Raw genomic sequence first — 23353 nt, forward strand, 5'->3', positions numbered from 1 at the left:
GTCATCTGCCTTCCTGAATACAAAATGCACCTTCTTATGACTTAAGTAAATTTAAGTTAAGCTCGGATAAATTCGTGGCGTACATTTGAGTTAGGCAATAAATAAATTATTTGATACTTTATATCACATGATTTTTAGTATTAATCGCGAACAATTTGATTATAATGTTAAATTTCTACCAAACTCCTTTCATTAATGAGGTTATCGATTTTAAGGCCTCAATCAGGGTTCTACAATTTTTATGCGTGGATTACTCGGTGCCAGGTAAAGGGAACTAACCACGAGAAACCGGAAGCACTCGTTTAAATGCACACCAGAGGCAAATCTCGTGCCGGAAGACCCGCGAGACTGTTCGCTGGCGACCTGGAATTATTTATTACGAATATGTACAATCGGTCGGTTGAGTTTTCTGTTTCGTGAAATCGACGAAGACCAGAATGACCACGATGCTTGTTAGAGATTTCTAGGAAACACGAAATACGCACCCGCATAGCCACGTTGGATTCGCGGCCATGTTTTGGCAGCAGGAGTCGAGGTTTTCTTGCTTCAGCAACGACGTTTACCGTGGCGACAAATTCACCCTCCCTCGGACTACATCTTTGTGTTTCTCGGATATCGTGCTATTTAAACATAAGCTTGTGTACCGAATAAACTTGTCTCCTTGGTGTTTGGTCATGTCGTCAGAATGAGTGTTAAATATTGTTAGTGTTGAATCTGTGTAAGTATATGCACAGTTGAATCACTGGGTCTCTTTATTTCGAGAAATTGGATGAAGATAACATTGACTGACGACTTAAAGGAGATGTCTTCTGGTAGAATTTGTAAGTTACGTTAGCGTTAATTCTTTCCCTACGGTCCTCTTATAATTGAAAATTTTTTCAGGATGAAAAGTTTGTATAAACACGGGAATTTAAATAAATAATTAATTGTAGGATGATACATATGAATGAAAATTAAAATGAGTTTGTTTTATAAAGAAAGCAGGTATTTGTATAATTTTAGTGTATAATTGTTTGGTGTTTGACAGGATGTTAAGGTATATTCTTGTGGAACACTTTTGCAGGATCTATTTTAGAAATATAACAAAAACATAAAATGTTACATAGAATATCGCTTTAGGCGCAATTTTTCCATTTATGGTCAATTGATTTTTGCACTAAAAGTCTTCCTCTTTTATAACTTCTTATCGCTTAAGACGTGTTTATAAAATCTTTTGATCTGTTTGTCGATATCCATTAAACCTCTTCATAATAAAAATCTATTATTTTATATATTATGCGCGTTTGTTATGTATTAGATGCCATATATTTATTTGTAATAGAAAAAATATAATAAGACGTAAAGATGAAGCGTTCGACGTTCTGTCATCCAATGTAATGATTTTAAGTATCTAACCGTGACCAATTTAATCTTCAAGTAGATGCTAATAACGGCGCAATAACATACAATCGAAATATTTGTGACGAAACATGTGACACAATATTTACTGTTCAAACATAAGTACTTGAAGCGCTTGTTGCCCAAAAAGTGAGTAAGGTAAATGGTGTCACTGGATTATTTCCAGAAAATGAAGCAGCTATTATGTTGCCGTAACCTGACTTTAAAGTTACATTAACGCGTCGTAAAGTGCTTCTATAGTCCGGCTTTTATTATGTAGAACTTTAGAAATATGAACAATAAAATTTTCAACGATGAAAGCTGCAGAGTTCCGGAAAATTAAACGTTAAACACTATGTCGTTCGATAAAACGTTTAAGATGTTGTTCCGAGAAACTGAGTTTCTTAGGAAAATCTTGAAATTTTAGTTACTTGTTAAGAAGGACACATTGTACATGTAGTTAAAATTTAAGTAAGTTGAAATATTGTACCTCAAAGTTCCCCTATATCAAGCCAACATGACATTTTCATTTGCTGTAGCGAAAATTTTTTTTGGAATTTTTCAAAATGGGAGATGAAATAATTTGTTAATTGTAATAATTTCGTATACGGTTCATTGTAAAATTGAAATTAAAAAATTGTAGTTTAGAATTTCATTACGATTGCTTACATTACTACCTACAACAATCTCAAATCATTACTTAACAATACTTTATTTAATATGTGAGTAAATATGTGTAAGTAAGTAAATATATCTTTTTCTATAAAATTTAATGATACAAAAAATATGATGTCACTTCTACTTCAGCTTTCAAATATAAATACGTACAAAATCCATCACTCAAACATGCATACGTACAAGAGAAAGATTCAACCCTTCAACGGTGAAGAGGTATCCTTGAATGTAGGTATCTACTACTGGTTAGATCAGTCAAATGATATAGTATGCTTGCCTACAAGGTGCATGTATCAATCTCGGCAGAGCTGACAGCTTTATGTTTAGATTGAAATCCCAGTAAACCAAGTGTGCCTCAGCTCTCTTACTTTTAAAAAACGAGCAGGAATAAAATAATTCACAGCGATGTTCTGAACGCAAATTCTCTTTCATGTAATAACTTGGATTTCTCAAATGGCTACCCCATTTGACATATAAATGTATTATTTTTGTAACTTCATCTTGATTTTATGAATTTTTGGGAAAGTAATAAATTACTTCTATATTCCTTGTAAAGAAACTTTTTCAAGATATATGGTTTCCGTTATAAATCATAATTTTAACAAAATTTTCTACGTTTAATAAATTGTTGAAAAGATAAAAATTTATCTCTCTTTACAATGCTATAAGGAATTATTAGATACGTTGCTTCGTACCATAAATGTAATAAAGTACGATTAATCCAAATTTATGAAATATTCGTTGATCAATTGATGATGAAATAACATCGAATGGGGATGCGCAAAATTTTATAAAAATAAGACGTGTCCAACGGAATTAGATGATGCAGTTTGTCGTGTTGCTTTCTTTTTAAATAAACGCGAAGACGAATTCGTCGGTTGTTTTAAACTATTCTCCACTTCGTGCTCACCGATCCGGCTTTTCGTTGAAAATACTGGCCAAAATGAGATTCCGTGTTTTTGTTGCTTGTGATTGTAGCTGAACGTTGCCTCTGTCGGTGCTTCCGAGACGTCTGTAAACAGAACGTAATTGGGGAATTTCCTTTGGTGATGTTACATGGTTTAGAAGTAATTGTGTTTTATCAACTCATGGACCCATTTCACATTAGTTAGCAAGATACAATTTTCATAAAGGGTTAAGAGACAATTGAGAAATTGAAAATTATGATCTCGTAGAGTCTCGTTTGATGATGTTGCATGGCAAATAAATAATATCAGTTCATAGGACTGTTTCATATTAATTAACAAGATGACATTTCGCTAAAACAGTAGCAGATCGATTATGCGACTGACAGGATTGGGACAAGTAATCGACTTGAAACATATAACCAACTTCTGTCTCAAGGAAACGTCGAGTGCCTCAAAAAGATATCCTGTAAGCAACCATAGTCGATCTTCGATGGCTTCTCTAAGTTCATTGAGTTAAATTCAATTGCCCACTCCTCCACAGCCCTCCCCCACGCCACTTAATATTCCCATCAATCTCTCCCAATCACGTTGAGTCATATTTTCCACTCTTGCCTTGTCCTACGGTAATCACGAAATTCCGTTATCGGATTCTTCACTTCGTTGGAACCTAGACACCTCGAGAGACGGTCGACTGTTTACGAGCACCATTTTATATCTATAACAAGAAGATTCTTGAGAAGTCTCTGAAACTGTCCCGAAACTTCGTTGTGAATAGAATCACCGCGCTCCTCGAACTCGTGCACTTGTTAGAACTATAAAGCTCGATTAAGGCAGGCGGTCCTTACGCATCTCGGATTTCGCGCTGGTTTCAACCGACTTCGCGCTCACGTCGATCTTCTTCTAGCTGTCTCTTCCTGTTCTCTATCTTCTAACTGCTTCAACAACGTCTTCCTGAGCGACGAGGTCTCTCGTCGACGATCGTTAAACTCGTCTCGATCGTCCGAAAAGTTGGAACTCGCGAATAGTACGACATGCACGGCGTGCACAAGCATTATTCGATCTTAACGGGCGAACTTGCAGCAACTGATAAATGTGTAAGCGACAAGTTCGTCCTGGTGGTTATATAGAAGGATGCGCAGTTAGCGTGACTGTAGGCAATCGGTGTGTTCATGGTTTAGGATGGCTGGATGGAGAACGTTCCTCCCTATCAGGCTGTTTGTTTGTTCAACGATTCGTTTACATCCGATGTAACGTAGCTCCGTTCTTGTTAAGGTTTGCATTACCGCAGCAACAAGCCGCACAGTACGCGCAACGGATTAGTAGGATCATGTTTCTGGCTACGACTGCTAATTCGTACCAACTGAACATGGTAAATATGGTGCGGTATCGATGCTACTTGGGTTTAAGGTCTTGGTAGATATTCTTGTAAATAGGTTTATCTTAATCTTATATCGTACGTTGATATAGTTATTTTTTGAAATATATACATTTAGAATATTACGGGTAAAAACTAGTTTTGATTAAGTTATCGAAAACCGGTTGAAAGGCTAGCACCGATATACAAAGTAAAATATAATACGAGAAGGTAAAAAAGTTCAATTCCGATGCAATTCCCGGAATATCCAGTGACGATAGTTTCTTTTACCAGCATGGCCATTATTCTGGAGTGCCTGAACATGTGAAATTCGATAGGGCGTACGAATATATAAAATGTAGATAAACTGCTGTAGACTGCGGTATTGAGAGATACGTATACGCAAGTTCAGTTTCTACTACTACCAGTTTCTACCTTTTTTTCTTTTCCTTTGTCCGGCTGCGCTTCGTTAGCGTTCATCCTCCGGTTATAGCTTTTGTCCGTATTCAATGTTAATAATGGTACAAAAATATTGTATCCGGAAAATGTATCGCGCAGTAGATGAAGCATTTGGGAACTATTCCAAAGCACGCGAAATATATAAAGTGTAGCTTACACGTATTGGAGGACATGCAACAGAACTTGCTGATTGACTGGAATGCCAATGAAGGACCAACGCTTTGAAGATGAAGTATGAACGTTGAATTCTATTATTAATTATAGGGGAGCTGGTTGACCGCGTGTGCATTGGAACGTGAAAGAACAAGTCATTGCACTTGCACGCTCATACCGAACAATGGGTTTACTTCGCATTGCTCGTGGTTTCTGAACTCTTTGAATTCGAAAAGGTCGAAGACTATTATTAACGCAGAATATGAACACTGGGAACAAAAGCTATGCACAGATTGGAGAATGAACACTAACAAAACACCGGACAAAGTAGAAAAAAGAATAATAATAGCGAGGAAACTCAACTTTTGTATACGTGTTCCAGTGACGCACTCTGCAGCTGATTTATTTATATCTTTGGTACGATTCGTACACCCTATCGAATTTCACGAATTCAGACGCTCCAGCGTAATGGCCATATTGGTATCGTCACTGGATACTTCGGGAATTGCATCGGAATTGAACTTTTTTACCTTCTCGTATTATATTTTACTTTCTCGGAGCATGAAACCCATCGATACGTTTGACTTTGTGTGTCTATCAACAAACAGATTATGTAAATCAAATCAGTTTCCATCAGGATGCAATTTTTTTACCATTTTCCATGAGAACGGTCCATTTATGACCGATGGTTCGGACGGTTTCAGACTTCTGTTACTCGCCATGAGTGCTGTATGTACGAGTACTCCATGTGTGAGTGAGTACTACATGTATGAGTAAAAATTTGGTCTTCAAAATTATGCTCAACGTCAATTTTTCGATCGACTGTAACAGATCTCTACCGACCCAAACGAGCTGCAGAATAAATCTATGATAATCAAGGTCGATCATTTTTTTTACACCCTCTCCATATTTGACTCATGCATTGCCGTTACTTTTAATGGGAACTAGCGTAGATCAATGCTTTACAATTTAACGCAAATCGCTAGTTGCTCAAAGACTAGAAGAAAAATAATTAGTGTTTTAATATTTCTAACCTTTGTCGAATTCAATATGCAAGAATTATATCGTAATTTCCAAAATATGTATTCGCGCGTGCCATTAGTTGGAAGGTTGTTGGCGATTTACCACGGTACATGTCAATTATCGGAGCGTTTTGTAATTTCGAAATTGATCGAGTGGTTTGCATACGCTCAATCAACGTTGAAAGTGCGTATAATTATAACAGATCGTCGCGGGTGCGTTATTTTCTGTACATATTGTTATCTATTTAGTCACGTTAAAGGGTTAATGAATATATTATCAAGTGAATTTGCAATTTTAAGCAATTTAGTTAATTATCGTGACCCATCGTGCAGGATAAAGCTCTTTAAATTTTAATCATATCCCTTCCAATAATAAGCAAACGAAACTAATAGGACAACGTTAAGTCTTTATTGCGTTAGTCTTTATCGTATCTTTGACTTATTTAAACAGACGTTACTTTTGAGACACTAAATACCGATTTGTAAATCAAAGATAAAAGCAACGTGATACATATTTTTTTGACACATTTCCGTGTCGTAGAAGTGACGTACGTCAATAAAGCTATCCCAGGGAAACACGATTGGTTTACGTTCTGACGGTGAGAGCGACACATGGATTCCATCTGAATTTCAAGTCGAGATTTCCGATAGTCTACATTTCAGTACGACATGAATTCCCTTTCCTATTTAATTCACTATTTCCCTATTTTAATATCATTTCGTTGTAATCTCCAATTTTTACATTAATTTTTATAACAAATTTTATTACATCATAATTTCTATCAATTATAATTTAAACGAAATGTATGCTACTCTATTTTTTATTAAAATGTCGTATCTACGTATCTTGATTAAGGAAGGTAAAGTAATTATTCGATCGACTTCGAAAATCGATGGAAAATTGTGGAAAAATGTATATTTAAGAAAGTTACAATTTCTAATTGATAATACAATCAAGGCAATGTTTATTGTTCCAATAAAAACTTGTATGCATTGAAAATATGAAAAAACTCTTGTTTGGCTTTTATATTACGGTAGAAAAGTAAAATATAAAAGGTGTCTCATTTGAATAATTATAAGCGGCACTGTATATGTATATGAAGATTGATTTGTTTTTAAAATTACTGGACTCTTTTACAAAGAATTGTTAATTGGAGATCAAAACAACCCGGAAATTTAAATAATTGTTATTCCCGTAAAATTTAAACGTCACATATTTCGTCTAATTAAATTAACTACGTGTATTGCTTCTTCCATACACCTTAAAATTTGTGAAACGTATTTCGTAAACGTAATAATTTCATGCAATTATCATTGAAATTGAGATACGAAAGTGTAACATTATTATTCGTATATGATTAAATGTACTGTCACATTTCATGAAATTCGGCAATAATGTTACACGAGAGTCAAGATAAGATATAAATTATTGATACGTAAGTACTTACCTACTATTGCTCTCACCTTGACGCGGATGGATTGATGCAATAGTTTCTTGCGTTGAATATGCGTAAGCGTAATAAAAGATCATTAATGTGGTAACGTAAATGTAAATAGAAAAACAAGCACTCTTTGTGAGATTTTAAGATAGATAAGGTGACGTTTTCACATTATCACGCAACCATCATAATTTCCATTCGTACGTATCTTTAAATATCTTTTTATCAAACAGAACAGAACACTTGTGTCATACGTATTGTTCTCTCTTGTATCTGTGATTAAACATGTTGCAAAACACAATACATTCGCTTGACAATTATAGATCATTAAATGCAGAGTGTGTTCTCACGCTACCGTATAGAAACTTTAATTAGTAGTGTTTGAAACGCGTAAAATATCAAGTTTGCACACGGAAAATGTAATTTCAGTGATTCTGCGCATCCTGAAATATTTCTCTAATACCAGAAGTTCTCAACCAATGATACGCGAATTAAATTTAAAAATTATTCTTTAATCGACATTCGATTAAAATAAATAAAACTCGAATAAATTAAATTTCTGGATAAAAGAGAGATTTACAAAGACCGAATGAATTTTCCATACCATTTTGCACGGCGTACTTGCTACGCAATAACAATAACAATAAAACAGATCGCTTAAGGATGGAACTTAATGCTATAAGTATTGTAAATAAGAAATTTGTGAAAAACATTTAGTTGAAAAGTACGATATTTCAATAGAAAAAGGAATCCTCTATGAAGTACATCGACCGATTTCTGAATAGTACAATATGCATTTGTTCGAACAGTAGTTTACACGAATCTTCTTCGAGAAATTGTATAATGTTCCCACTACAGTCTGCACTTTTAATAACCGTCAATTTATCTGCTACGTAACCAGCTCTAACGATATTCTACGAATCCAACAATCATTCTCCTTATTTTTCGCGATTCCCTAGAATATCGTAGGTAACCTCCCGTAGGTCGCGTGTTTCAGGTCCGTTTCCAAGCTAAAAGTATTCCTGCAAGTTCTCCTCGCAAGTTCCAGTCCCTCGTTTCCTCTTCCGGCCGTGAAGACACGCGGCCGCGCGTAGAACCGCCGCGGCGAACAAAATTTAACGGGCTTAAAATTCAGGTTAGAGCGTAAGTGAATTTCCCGGGAGAGACAGGGCTGTCAGTCCTCGGCGAAATATATGGAAATGACAAAGTTTTTCCGCGCGTCACGGAGTGCCTCTATTTGAAAGGCAGATCCGTACTTGCATATAGGCGAAAGAATAATTTCGCGCATCGTCCCCGCTGCCTCGTGTCTACGAGCTTTATTTCGCTGGATATGTACATCGCATACCTATATGACGCCGGGTATACGCGTGCACTCTTCTAAACCAGCCTTTTACCCGCGTTGTTGCACCCGTTTTCCATCCGTGTATTCCCATGAAAAAAAAGCTCTGGCCGCTTATCTCTCGACAAATTTTCCGATACCGGTTCATTATGGAAAACGTTAATTGCGCGTATCACGGATTGCCGATTACTTTCAGATGGATTTTACAGGGATTTGAAGGATTAATGTCTTTGATAATTTCAAATGTATATAATGTTAGCGTTAATGATAGCGGATTTGGTGGATTATTTTCTAAAGGATTGACACAAAATGAGAATTTATCAGAGTGAACGATACATGTATGTACAGTTATAGTATATATAGTAGTTATTCGGTGATATTTTATATATGTGATAGAGTGGATTATGAAGGTTTCTGCTATATACTGTGAGCAGTACAAGATATCAAAAGCCTAATCTTTGAAGGATTAAGTTCTTGGAAATTTCAATTGTATAATGTTTGATTGTATTGGTTTGAAGGATGGATTATCTTGAAGAGATTGATAATTGTACGTAGAACGAGATTTTGAAAGGACGTACTGTTATAATACATACACATATACATATGGTACATATGTACCGATTCATGCTGTTTGTGTGAACAATGTGCTGTTTGTGGATGTATGATAGTGATTGGAGTTTTTGTGTTTCATATGGACGATAAATACCAGATGTGTATTATAAATATTTTAGTATACTATGTACAGTGCGAAATGTATTACCATTATTTTTATAAATATATTTTATATATGTTCTAAAAATTTTATAAATATATCAGGCACGTTTTACAAAACTTTTTGAAATTTTACTTGCAGTTAATATCTTGTAAAATTTATATACACTTTCGAATTTCTTTCCAGCTTTATCAACATTATCTCCATATAATTTCAAAACATTTTACATAATGCGCATAAGGTATCTATAAATTATACCGTGCTTCATTTTTTAATTATAATGAAATTACGCTGATTCACATCCGTAAAATATCGTACTGTATCTTAAAGTATAGTACTTCTGCAAATATGTTTTGTCAGTGAACATTAGAAAATTAATATTTACGTACTGATTATTCGTTATACGATGTAAAAGAGCGGAAAAGGATAAAAAAGAAGAATAATTAATGATAAGCTTCGTACAAAGAACATATCTTATATATACATTTTTATGATATTTTTTACAATAACTTCGCTCTTATTTATAGATTCTGCAACTGCTATATGCATTTCAATTTTCAAACAATAAAATTTGGCTCTTCAACAAATCGTCAAAAATTATATAATTTAACAATATCCAATATTCAATTATAAAATTTGTAATTAAAATTTTAGTAATAATAAAAATTATATTTGTTTGGTTTTATTGATTTATAAAAACGTGGATTCTGTTGATCATAACCAGTGTAATAAATACCGATCACTTACAGCACATAATTCAGACACCCAAACTCATTTAATTTCAGCAACATATTCGCCAAAATTTCATTAATTTCATCTCCACCTAAGTAATACAACGTTTTTATCCACTCCGACATGTCCATTTCATCGAAGTCTTCCAGTGCTTTATCAGACTTTCCCATCACCGTAGATAGGAAAAACGCGGCAATGAAAAATCCAAACAGACCTTTCTTCTTATAATCCTCGTAGAAAGCCTCGAACGGATACTGTTCACAATCCATATCATTCTCCTTAAGACACTGTATCAAAGAGTCATGATACGCTTTCAAAACATTATCCAACATATTTTTGTCGACATCCTTCGCGCAATGCAGACATATGAACGTAGACAGATCCAAAATCGGCGACCCATACCGTATTAACGCGAAATCGATAAACATAGTTTTCAGTTTACCATTTTCGTTTTTGAACAACGTGTTATTTATCGTGAAGTCGCCATGACATAGCGTGGCGAGAGGTTCTTCGACCTCGATAAATTTCAGAATCAAATCCTCAAACGTGTTTTCTAATCGAGCTTCGAGCTTATCACAGAATTGTTTATCGTGGCCCTGCTTTCGAAGGTAGTCGAGCCACCTGGTCGCAGTTTCATTGAATACAACATTCATCATGGTCCCTGGGTAGAACCTAACTTCCTGGATACTCCTCACGAAATCGAAGAATTCTTCCTTATGATTCTTCTTTACCGTGTATGCTTTCGCGTGAAACCTTGCGATTTCTTGAAATGCAGCTATAGTGTATACCAGAGGTATATCGTTCTTCCATTTGCACAAGTTGTAACCTCGCTGAGTAATTACATTCTCTAGGACGATCGCCGAATTAGAGGAATCATCCTGCTCAACGTAAACACAACGAGGCAGTTGATCGTAATACTTGGCGTACCTTTTATAGAACAATATCTCGTTGTGGAATTGTTCGTTCGATCTCATTATTTCTCGTAAATGGTTCAACGATGACGGTACCTTTATCACAACGCTGTTCGATGTTTCCTTCTCTTGGTCGTCATTGTTGGTAGTCGAGTTAGAGACGATATTGACGAAGAATAAACTCGAAATGAAGAAGGAATCGTTAGGCGTGGATACTTCGTATCGTATATCATTGAAATTTTTACCGAGATTCGTGGTTATCTTGTCGATCAGAGGGTCTAACCAGGCGTGACAATCCTTCGTTTGTTCGCACATCATAGCATCACCAATTAGCAACGAATATCGCGACGACTGCTCGAAGTCTTTTCAATTACAGTAACAATCGTAGACTGACGATGGCAACGTCATCGCAACTGAGAGTCAACTACCATCTCGTATACGCCGATAACATTGACTCTGTGACGATACAAGGCACGAGAGGTAGAGTGGGGGACGCTGAGTACAGGCCATGATATAGCGCATCTCTCACACCGAGGAACTAGACTCGTTCATAGTCGCACGATACTTCGGGAAAGCTACTCGTGATAATATTCCTAGAAAAAGAGTGGTTAGTGATGGAGTCAAGTATGTTGCAAGTAGGTTCGATCATTAACTGATTGAAATTAGTTAAATTAATTAAATTGTCCAATGCACCACTCTTTGCATTTTTCAAGATATGTTGAAATATTTGAAGCTTCCTGTGCTTTTTAACTTTTAAATAAAGTTGTATTGTACAGGCTATTACGAAATAGTTTAAATTAAGTGAAGAAAAGCATAAATAACACGAAGCAAATGGTAAAACATTTTTTTAATTCTCAGTATGTTAACATTGTCATTTTAACTAAAACAAGGATAATATAAATATTTTAAAAGAGAAGAAGTAATACTTTCAAGTACACTTGTATGCAAATGCGACAGATTCGAACGCTATATAAATACTTTGGGTAATAAAAAAGGGTGCTTCCAAAATGTCTCTTGTATCAAGCACTGATTGAATAAATTCGAAACTGTAGAAATTAAATAGAGAAATTTAATTAAATAGAAAATATACAAATCTCTATTTTCTTGAATTATTTTTTATCGACTATCATTCTTAATCACGAGGAATTCTTAATTATGAGGAATCGAAGAAACAAAAACGTGTTATAAGATATAAAATTTATTATAAGAGTTCAACGAGATATTCAATGATTCGATTAGTATCCGTAAGAATTTCAACTCATTCGGATGTATACTTGTAAATACTCATTCATGAAGATCAAAACCAGCTTTTGAACATCAAATATTTCGCAACTTACAACGAACGAACTATTATACCTCACGAGGAGTATCCAGAACCTATGAAAAGAACCCTGTATATTGAATTTAATTCGAATTATACGTATGTAAGTTAACATAATGTTGAAACTGAGTCCATCCCTAGTTGCGACGTAATCAGTTAACTGGAAGTATACCTGGACGTAGACTCAATTACGTATGCAATGGCTGTTTGAAGAAAACAAGGCGTGGCTTATTCAACAACATGCACTCAATTGCATAATTCACCACTCCCTACTATATTCGATAATAATTCTAAACAATAATTACACGCTATCGTATATTTATCATTCTTTGTATTCTATAACTCGATGTCATGGTCTTTATGATGATATGTGTGCATGTTGTGTATTTTCGAGCTATCGCGGGGAGAGGCGGTCGCGAGAATACGCATCAACGGGAGTAGTAAATTCCCGTTACGATTATAATAATCGACACCATGAATAGTTCGATCCCCTTATTTCGGTTAGGATAATAGGAGTGGTTGTTGTGGTATAACACTGTGACTCACAGAGTTATAAAAAAATATATATTTCCAACAATTTATACAATCACACTAAGTAGTAACGCCGTTGATTACGGTACAGGTAACGAAGAGAAGGATTGTTCGTAGATGAGAGAGTTCGTGTATAAAGGCGACTGAATGGACTTAGACTGTACGAAGTAGACAGATTGACTGTATAAAGAAGATTAACCAGGTGACCGAGTGAGTTAGACTGACTCTTTGCTCTCATGCAATTACGGTGTGGGTGTGGTTTTTTGAGCGAAGAAAACGGATTCGTTGTTCACACTTTTCGTTTGTAAAGTGAGGGCAACGATCTGCGATGTCCATTGGTTAGTCGATGTTGATGAGTGATGAGAGCGTTTTGCGTTAGGCCATTACCCTCTTTCTCCGCAATTCTTAAGAGCGCGTAATAAACCCAAGGACCTTTCTAAAAACCAGCCGAAAACACTTCTAAAATTAGAAAGTCTTTTCGGGCAAACAGATTGACTTAAACCATATGTGCGGACAATGCAGTTAGGATTTCAAATTGATGGTACGTAAACCGTTGGCTGTCAAGCCGCGCGGAATGGAGTGCAGATGTCTTGCGCGGCGTAACATGTTATTTGTATTATTTTTATGTTTCCTGAATAGATGTTATGATTACACTTACAATTCACGCTTTTCTGTATGTAAATAACGAATTTAAACTAATTGTAAGCAGAATTTTGTTTTCCCTGCAGAATATTATAACGAGTACACTTGGATCTTTTATATATTCCGTGTATATTTGCATCTACAAATTTCGTATAAACATAAAAATTCTAAGTCTAGTTATGACTTCATCGCTAACAAGACAAATCTTCCTGCCGGTGCTGGAGACTATGTGAAGTATAACGTGTCCGCGTGTAAATTGGATAAGTAGAGAAACTTCTGTGTTAGCTACTTTAGTATGTTCTTTTACGTTCCTGTATGTTTTGAATAATTATAATACAAGTTTTTATAATAGGATTAATTTAGTTTGTAAATATTTAATATTTGATTTATCATTGTGTTCCACATTTAGAATTTGCTGTTCTTTCATTCCGATGTGTATAAACCTTAACGTTGGAATTAATAATTACGGCCACTTAAGCTTAACTCTCGTAAATGTTTCAGGTACAAGCATATAGAGAAGAGCGAGAGGAAAATTTAACATGTGTGTGATACAGGAAAAAATGTCATTTTTTAATTTTACGTTTTTTAATTTTCTTCAATTCCCAAACTAATAAAATTAATACGTAAATTTTATACAGCTATTTTTGTAACAAAAATTGTTTCAGATATGGCCAGTTGTTTAGTCAAGTAGAAAGTAAAACCGAATTTACACCGTGTGGTTTCATGCCGCAGTTTCACAGTGGATGATTAATCGAAAAACATCACTGTCGTCCTCCTCGTTTCATCCGCAATGATTCTCCAAGGTGAATGGCGTAATTTCAGCTTTATTTCTTATTTGACTAAACTATTGAATACTGTCTGAACTAGCCTTGATCTCTACGCGGCAATGTATTTCAAGGACAGGCAGAATCCTGTCCCTATTCTCAACCGCAAGCAATCATCTTCGTTTAATTCTGAACCTGTTCTCAGAATCAATCTCTAGCATCTAGACTCAAGGCAATTTCATTTTCTCTCTGTTCTGCCACTTTTTCTCTTACCAAAGGTTCGTTCAGTTCGCGAAGGTGCGACGATCTTGGCAAAAAGAGACCTCAAGTGGAATTTCTCCGAACAACACCGAACAGTGCGCGACAATGAAGGGGAAAAAACAGGCCGAAAAGGATGATAAAGAAGCGACCAGCGCAACTGGAGCAGGCGGGTGCCACGATCCAGAAAGGCAAGCAGCGCAAAATCGTCTTCTTCGCTCGCGAGATGAAATTAACTGAATTGGCTGCGCACGAGTGGACTCTTCTGACGTTTCAGACAAAACGAAAGCTACGATACCGCGGGAGAACGTCTCGAGAGAAGACGTTTAGTGGTTTTATTTGCAACTTTGTAATTACAAAAGGTCTTGTGTCAAGAATATGCAACAGTACAGGCACTTCTGAACAGTAGCGTACAAAGTACATATGTAACCTTAGTCAACGTTGCTTTTTTATGTGGTTGGCGGTTCAAGTACGAGGCTACTCGTCCACGTGTCGTAAACCAACAACCTACTACTATGCTTACACTGTAACACGATAAAAATTCAAATTCGATCGATATCACGCTCAACTCTGTACCATGTACCATTTTTTCTTTTTCGGCTTCACATGAAATTTATAAAATTTTTAGGAACCAGTGCGTCCGCCCACTCGCGATATGCGTTTATGAATTTTACATCAAACATCGTAGATTCATGCTTCGTTGACTAATCTGATATTCTAATAAATTATATTTTCGTAATTTGTTTCATCGAGCGTATTTTTCGTCGACATTTGATTTAGAAAAAGTTCACGAGTTAGCAGAGTCGGCCTTCATCTAGCAAATGGCACAGGTTATTCGTATATACTCGGGTATTTCAACGAAATTGATTACCTTTCTCTGTTCGAATGAAACACGCGAGAAAGCTTTTTCAGTTCGAATAACCACCTGGAGCGATTTCGTCGGAATCGATTGGTCCCCGCATATCTTTCCGCGGTTTAAATAAAATATTCCGCTAAACCTGTTTCCCACTCGAGCTTTCCCACTGCATTTTCCCGAACCGTTGATAGAGGTTCTTGCGAGCAACGATAATTTCTGTTCGTCACCCTGTCTGTTATTTTCCCGTTGAAAATTCCGCGAGACATAAAGACGGGTGGTGTTAAGAAGGAACAGCAGCCAGTATTCTTCGGTACAAACCGAGGCAGATTAAATTTCCATTGCAAATTTCATTCGATATGGCTCTTCAGCTACGTGACGATTTACCTCATCCCCTTGAACTGTCTTTCATTTATGCAACGACGAGCTGCGTCGTCGAACCTTCAGACACGGAAAATAATACGCGTTAAACTGCTTATCGATCCATCCTCCAGGATGCAGTCCTGTAATAATTGATCCATTGTATAATGAACTGATTGTTCGGTGGATGTTGATATAGATATATCGTATAGCCACGAAAGTGTTTGATTATGCCGAGTATTCAGAATATTTTCTGTAAAATTATTCACAGCGACTGGAGAGCATTATTCGTGCGTGACAAATATTGAATTTAAATGGTTAATATTCTTGAGCAGTGTACATTTTGTAACGTTTGTCTATCGGCCTGTAATGTTTCTTAATTTACAAGAAACGATAGTTCTCGTTACTAGTTTTTAAACTGGTTATAAATATTATAATCTTGAAATTTTATGTTATCTACTATACTTGGAGTGAATAAATTTCATTTTTCCATAATCTATAAAAAAAGATGTTATTCTTGAAAACAAAGTTCTTATTAATAGGCGAAGTTTAAAGAATCAAGAAATATATTAAAAAATTGTTCATATAACTTTTTTTTATGATTTTACATGGAAACTTGAATTACACGTTCTTTAGTATCTGTCCGTGGTATTAAAAATTTTTTAATTTTAATAGGTCTCAGGTCATGCGAAAAAACGCTAAAAAAGGAAGATACCCACTTCACATTTAGCGCTCTACTTCTACAACGTCACTTTACATTCTCCATATTTCATTATCTTTCATATAACATTAAATCATGTACATTTAAAACATTTTTATCCCTTCAAACAGCATTTATATAAAATTGAACATACAATTGCTCAAAGGATAAAATTTCGAAATTATTTTCAACCTTCAATCGCGGCCGCCTATCACGAACAAAAATCTCAGCACGATAATTCCACGTTTAGTCAGGCCGTTTAATTCCGTGTGCTTTAAGCTTTCAATCACGCTCGCTATTCCGTATTGTATCGATAAAAAGCGGACTTTTAATTGGAGGAAACAATAAAGGAGAAAGGAAAAGCCGGTGTAAAAAAATCCATAGCTCTCGCCAATTTTTCTTACGAATCACTGACCTAGTAAACGAATTAAATTAGTTTGCTGCCATAAAGATCTACTTTCCCGGAGAACGAGCGATAACGAGAACATCCGTTACCGATTAGCGTTACTTGTTCAGAGCTAGTCACTCATTAACATAACGAGCATCCTAAAACACTTCTTGCATTGGTACCTACAACTCAACTGTAGGATTTTTGTGTATTCTAGATGAAAAATTTCCATTCTTTTTCTGTTTCCATGTTTAATCAACAGATTGAATGAAATGTTTACTTTGAATTAACGAATTTTCGCGTCTCGATGTTCTTTTCAAGATAAAGGCAGAAGAGTCAAATAAAAATATTTGTCGAAGTTTGAGAAGTAAAATTGCACACGGATTGCAAATATTTTCATTTTGATCGATTTTATGGCTGTTTAATCTGGATTGTATGTTTTTCATTGAAACTGTAAACTTTGGAGATTCCGAAATTTGGACAGTTGGAATCGATCCTTTAGGATAATTCTTCGAATAGTTTGAGAACTTAACGAACATTGGAATTCATATATTTACAGACAATTCTATAAATAGTAGTCGCTCTCTCCTTAAAAACATTTCTTAATTCGACTTAAGTTGATACATTTCTATTTAACGAACAAGAATTTTTTATACGAGTAGCTGTACCTGAGCGTGATGTGTCTGTCGAGAAAATCCACGCTCGTTAATCTATCAAGAATTCCTCGCTTTATGATATCTGTATTAATTCTGCGATAATTATAATATCCACTTTATTCTGTAATAATTATAATATCTGTATAATATCCGTGTTAATTTCCTTTTGAACAGACCGAACAATTAAAAACCGAACGGATTATTCTGACTTAAACTCAGCATAGAACATTATAGAAGGGCCTTTAATTAAACCTAAGCTTGTATATTAAAAAAACAACCTTAATGAGATTTAAACTTTAATTGCAAACGAGTACAATTTACATTTAAACGTACGTATGAGTTCTCCGTGTATATAATTTCATAACAAGCTAAACCAAGTTGCGGAAACGATCTGCAATGAACGAGAGAACTGGAAACGTAGAAAACACAGGACGATCTGCTTGAATCCTGAGCATGAATAGAGCCTGTGGCCGTTTGCTTTCCGAAAATCGAAGGATCGATGGCCTGCTGAAAAGAGATAAATATAACGCCGCAACGGAATCATAAATAACGCTATCCGATGCTGGTGGTGCTCCATCTCGTTGTATCACCACCCTCTGGACGTTCTCGAAATCAATACTACTCCAAGTATTTTTATACTCGTAACCGGCAGGATACTCACTTTACGAAGTTCTTGTCATTCTAAATTCTAAATTTGTAAAGACAGAGACGGTCGTTCTATCGTTTCGACGTCAGTTGCGAAGTCGAAGAGGAGAAGCGAGAGTAATAAACGGCTAGGGTACGAGGAGGTGGATGTCGTGGTGCTGCCGTCTCCAGATTGTTCCGAGCATATTGTACGGAGGATCGTAGTAAAAAGTTTACGAGCAGACTCGTGAAATAGCCGGAAGTACGACGAAGCCGGTGGAACCGGTTCCGCTCGAGATCGGTGAATAAGAGTGAATGAGAGCGGGGATGCTGGACGGTTGGGAAAAGGGCTTGGAAAAATGTAAAAGGACCGTGTCGATGAATTCCCGTGGCACGGTGGATCAAGCAAAGAAACCCGGTACACCCATTCACGTCCCGCTTTTCTCGATAAATAAGCTCCAGTGTTGGTCGTCATATTTCTTTGTCGCGCCATGGTCTCAGGCAAGACTATCTGGCGGGATCGTGGCGCGCCGTTATTTACGATTCGATGGAAGATTTATCATCGAATTGATTTTCCGCGCGCCCGATTGGATTAATTTTCGCTACGCTTGCTACGCCACGGGCCCGTTGGCTGTTCGTTGTTTCCTTCCGTTCGCTTCTTTCGTTTCCGCTCCGAGCTGCCTGTTGAATCGCCGGTTGCTCCCACTGCATCGAACCGCAGCGTCGTCTTGACTACGATTCCCTCTTAGTTCCCGATAATTTATAGACCGACGGGCTAAAGGTTATAGGTTCGGTATGCAGATTCGCACGATGCTGCAGGATTTTGCCGTTGTCTTTTGTCTTGCGAGATTTAAAGTGTTGGAAAAGGTATGCGGTTTTATCGACTACTTATTGTTGATTGGTTGATACTTCCTGTTGTTTGCAGCAACAATTTTCTAAATTCATAGCATCTACGTTTGTACGAATACGTATTACTATTATCATTATCTCTATGTTTTATTTCTCGTATTTTTATTTCTTGCTTCAAGAGAAGAAAGTTTCTGCTTGCTTTTTCAAACTATCGTTTCTGAATTTCGTGTACTTTCGATATAATTTCAATGTTTATGCGTATATAATAGTTTACGTATACGGAAGCGAGAAGCTACACATGTCCTTAACTTGTACATTAAACTGTAATATTTTGGTTCACGTGTATTCAAGGTTTAATAGCCATTTGCGATAAATAAATTATTTTTGGAAACTATTAAAACGAATTGCTACGGAAGTTAGAGGACACGGTGTTATTCGTTCAAAGATGGTATTTCATCATCGAAACAATCTCTTCAAACTTTTCTTATTTCAATCGCGTCTCCTTATTAGTTTTGATACTGAAGATTTGAATATAGTATATTATATAATTTATTTGGGAAAGTGACAAGTGACAAATACCTTCAATTCTTACAATAATGAATATTATCATTTTAATGCTTCCTTTAATATACATTGCGTAGAGTTATCGACTTTTGTTGGAAAAGAATATTTTAGATGAAGAAGGTAAAATCCGACCAGTTTTGGTTGAACCTATTTGTATCAGAAAAATTCATTTTTTCGCCAGTAATCGTAAAGACATAAGCTTGTGAAACGTAATTGGACATTAAATTCCAAGATGGCGCAAGAAGAAGGAACGAGTCGGTGACGTGCAATGTATTTCGCAGGGAAAGTAGAATTTCTCGACTTAAAATCTAGAAATTTGCTTCACCAAATTTGAAAAAAGAGAATCTTTCCGAAAGCAGTTAGACATTAATTCTGAACAGAGTTTGATACATTTTTTAACTGAATGCTGATATAACGTTGAGTAATTAATTGATCAACATCCACGATCCATGACCTCGTAATTAAAAAGCAGAAAAATAAAATTACCCGCAAGAGTATGCACAAATTATTCACCTATCACCGTCATAACCATTTCCCCTATCATTAAGAAATATCAACGACCAGTAATAAACTCTCCACTCTCTTAAAATTGGTCACCAGCCGACCGCGTTCTCGCTCGAGTACACGGAATTACATACCACGAGCCGGCTCATTTCTATGTCCCCTACCCGGCATATGCTCAATTTCTTGCCGGTAATCGATGTCCCTCGTTAGCGCGGTCGACAATCTTGAGTTCACCAATAACGAAGGGGAAACTCGAGTTCGCCATTGCGCGGGTCTTGTAACGTAACCTGAACCACCCCCACTGGAATTGCAGCGCGTCGGAGGCTCCTAATATCCAGACCAATTTACTTACTTATCGGAGATTGCGCTACGGTCCGAACTTCTATACACACAGATGAAGAAAATACACGCGTAGCAAGTACACGTACATACATTCTTCTTCTAACTCTGCAGGTTTCCCTATAGAAACTCCGGGATCGTTTTTCTACGCGTCTGACGAGATTCAGCCGCAGGGTGGAAACCGGAGAGTTTCAGGGGCAGAGAGTGTTCGGAAGGCGACGCAGCTATCTCGGTTATCTAAGAGACGTTTAAGCAAAAGTTGTGAATTTGAATTTTAAAGCAGACTCCGGGGCCGCTGCTCCGGCAACCAGCTTCCTCCTCTTTCTTCAACCACCCGTGCCTCGGCTAGATTGAAAGATCCTCCTACGACAGCTCACCCTTCCGACTCCGCTCTTCCTCACGCCCTTCTCGCCACACCGCGTTGCCGTTTCTCTCTGAGCGACACGAATGTTTTACGAGCTGGCTTGAAACCGCGAGCCGTGAAATGAGAGAATTAAGAGGGAGAATCTGTTGCGTGCCAACACACGATGGCCCTGGGGCTTGGAATTTTTAAGTCAGCCTGGTCATGATACTACAGCTCACTTTGTATACTTCGGATTAATAAAAAGACGTAGCGAGGTCGTAAAACTATGTAAACCATGAAGAATCGGCGTCGTTGCTGTCGTTGCACTCGGGGCTGTATGTACATTGCATTCTCTTTCGTAATATGACGTATAATACGATGGAGGGACTTGCAAGGTAATTTCAAGCTTTTTCAGTCGGTACTGGAAATATTGTTCTAGTAGCAGGTTGGCTTAAATAAACAAAATATTAATTAAACTACTGCCTGCTGTATTTTCTGGCCATCGAATTAGAATTACGTCGAGAAATTTCACTTCTACAGTTGCGATGGATATCTCACGCTCTACTGTATGTCACAGTACGTATTGTCACATATTACAGCGGCTCCCAAAACTGTTACCACAGATTCTTATTTTCCAATGAAACGTTCTTGTTCTTATCAGACTCTAGATGTCATCTTCACAGTGTGAAATTCCTGTGGTCATAGTACTAACGAATGGTACGAAATTTAATATATTTACATTTAATTGATTGGTATATAAATGCCAGAACAAATACGACACCGCGTGAATTCTTTTTGCGATCATTTTATATCAGATAAATACTCGGTTGTCTCTCTTACTGCCAAATAGCCACTGTATCGACGAGTATCCTCGTATTCTCAATGGTCAGACGATTCATCGGAATTGAAGATCATTGAAAATGTTTGGCTAATTAGCCGTGTACTTATCATTAAACATCACATCGCCCGAATCTGAAAACAAAAATTAAAATAACGAGTTATTGTAGTAAAATATAAAGGCAATGAATATGCAGCATGCCGATATGATATCAGCTACTATGAATGCAAAAGCAGAAAACACGAATTAAAATTCAAACGGAATTCCAAACGTTGTTAATAGCACTTTGTATGCTTTGTATGAAACGCGCGTTCAAACCACATAACAGGCATCGTCGTTGGCAAGGAAGTACGTTTCGACTGTTTACGAGGCAACAAAATGCTTGAAGAGAGGAGTTTTACATATCGAACGGTCGTTCAGGTTTGGAAGTCGAGTTTGTGACTTTTCAGTTCCCTGGGAATTCGGCCTGTGTAGCTCCTCTGCCCGAGCGTATTGCCGATTTGTTTGGTCGTGAAATCGTTGAAGCAACTTTCGGTGTTTAGCAAATTGTTTCTTTTGTTTAACTTAACTGAACGACGATACTTGGAAAATTTGAAATTGCTAACTAAGCGTACGAAAAAGTGTTAATAATTTTTGTAACAGATATATTTTCCCATGTTTCTAAGTCATCTATCTTGGAATTAGATATTTCACAGGATTATCGCAACCTCTATTTTGTTAGTCATTTTTAATTCTTCATCATATCATGCACTGATAGAATTTACAATAGTATTGTATGTTACTGGGCGTATCAGTTTTCAAAATTTCCAATGAATTCAATAATAGATGAATCATGAGTTTGATAACATTTCATATTCGTATTGTTTCATAACGAAACACGTTCTTACATTTGCACAAGACCCTTTTATTCACTTTTGTTCCCAATCTTTGAATTATAATTTCGTTTCTCCGCGACGACGTATGTCAAAAGAAACATCATGACAAAGAACAAAGCGTTCTAGTCGATCAGTCGAGAAAGGTCAGGCGAGCTTTCCGCGGATGAAAGGCTGGTTACATAGCAATGCAACGCTCCCAATAGAGCTGATCCATAATTAAATTAATCCAAGCCCATTGTGGCCATCCGTGAATCGGTCCAGTCGGCTATTCTAGCTTCAATCATTCGTTCGACCACTGATTCAATGCGAAATCTTTATCACGAAAAATAACGCTTTCATGGAATGGAAATACGGACGTTTCATCCGTGCGTTTCGTTTTAAAGTGAATTTCGAATAGTAATCGTAATTTTAGTGTGAGAAACAAAGTTACAGCAAAAGCGATCGCTCACGTTATAAAAAGCAGCGCGAAACTTTATGGCCGGTTGGTATTGAGGTCAAAATTCGTCGCCAGGTCGCGTGGTGTATAAACGAGTGGAAATCGAGATAAAATTAAGTTGGCAGTTGGGTAATTTATTATTTATAATATTTTATATCGTTACTTAATTCTGTAATAACAATACTTATTTATTAACAATTCACGGTTTATGTTTGGAATATAAATTGAATTTGTTTTTCAACAAGGTTTGGAATAAATTTAACAATAGATCATGTAAAAAATATAGAAAATATCGAAAGTGTAGGAAATATCTGTAACTCGTTACATTGAGCGTTGACAAAAATATAAATATGTATCCATTCGCAGCCTATTCGGTAACATAAGTAAATCTATAAAATAATATTGAAAGTAAAATACTTGTTATAGT

General features: G+C 36.4%; 2 protein-coding genes across 6 annotated transcripts in view; one reads left to right on the forward strand and one right to left on the reverse strand.

The window, feature by feature from the left end:
* The window catches only part of LOC126915514 (lachesin-like), a 478988-nt gene that overhangs the window by 263239 nt on the left and 192396 nt on the right, over nucleotides 1-23353 (forward strand). The window lies entirely within an intron of this gene.
* Nucleotides 9898-11524, reverse strand: LOC126915510 (uncharacterized). Its single transcript, XM_050720242.1, has one exon. The coding sequence runs from the start codon at nucleotides 11397-11399 to the stop codon at nucleotides 10182-10184; it is 1218 nt and encodes a 405-aa protein (XP_050576199.1). The 5' UTR covers nucleotides 11400-11524; the 3' UTR covers nucleotides 9898-10181.

This window comes from Bombus affinis, chromosome 4 (assembly GCF_024516045.1).
Source record: "Bombus affinis isolate iyBomAffi1 chromosome 4, iyBomAffi1.2, whole genome shotgun sequence".
Classification (NCBI taxonomy): domain Eukaryota; kingdom Metazoa; phylum Arthropoda; class Insecta; order Hymenoptera; family Apidae; genus Bombus; species Bombus affinis.

What these genes read in the sequence shown, in the direction of transcription:
- LOC126915510 (XM_050720242.1), bottom strand. Translation starts at nt 11,399, where the DNA reads ATGATGTGCGAACAAACGAAGGATTGTCACGCCTGGTTAGACCCTCTG.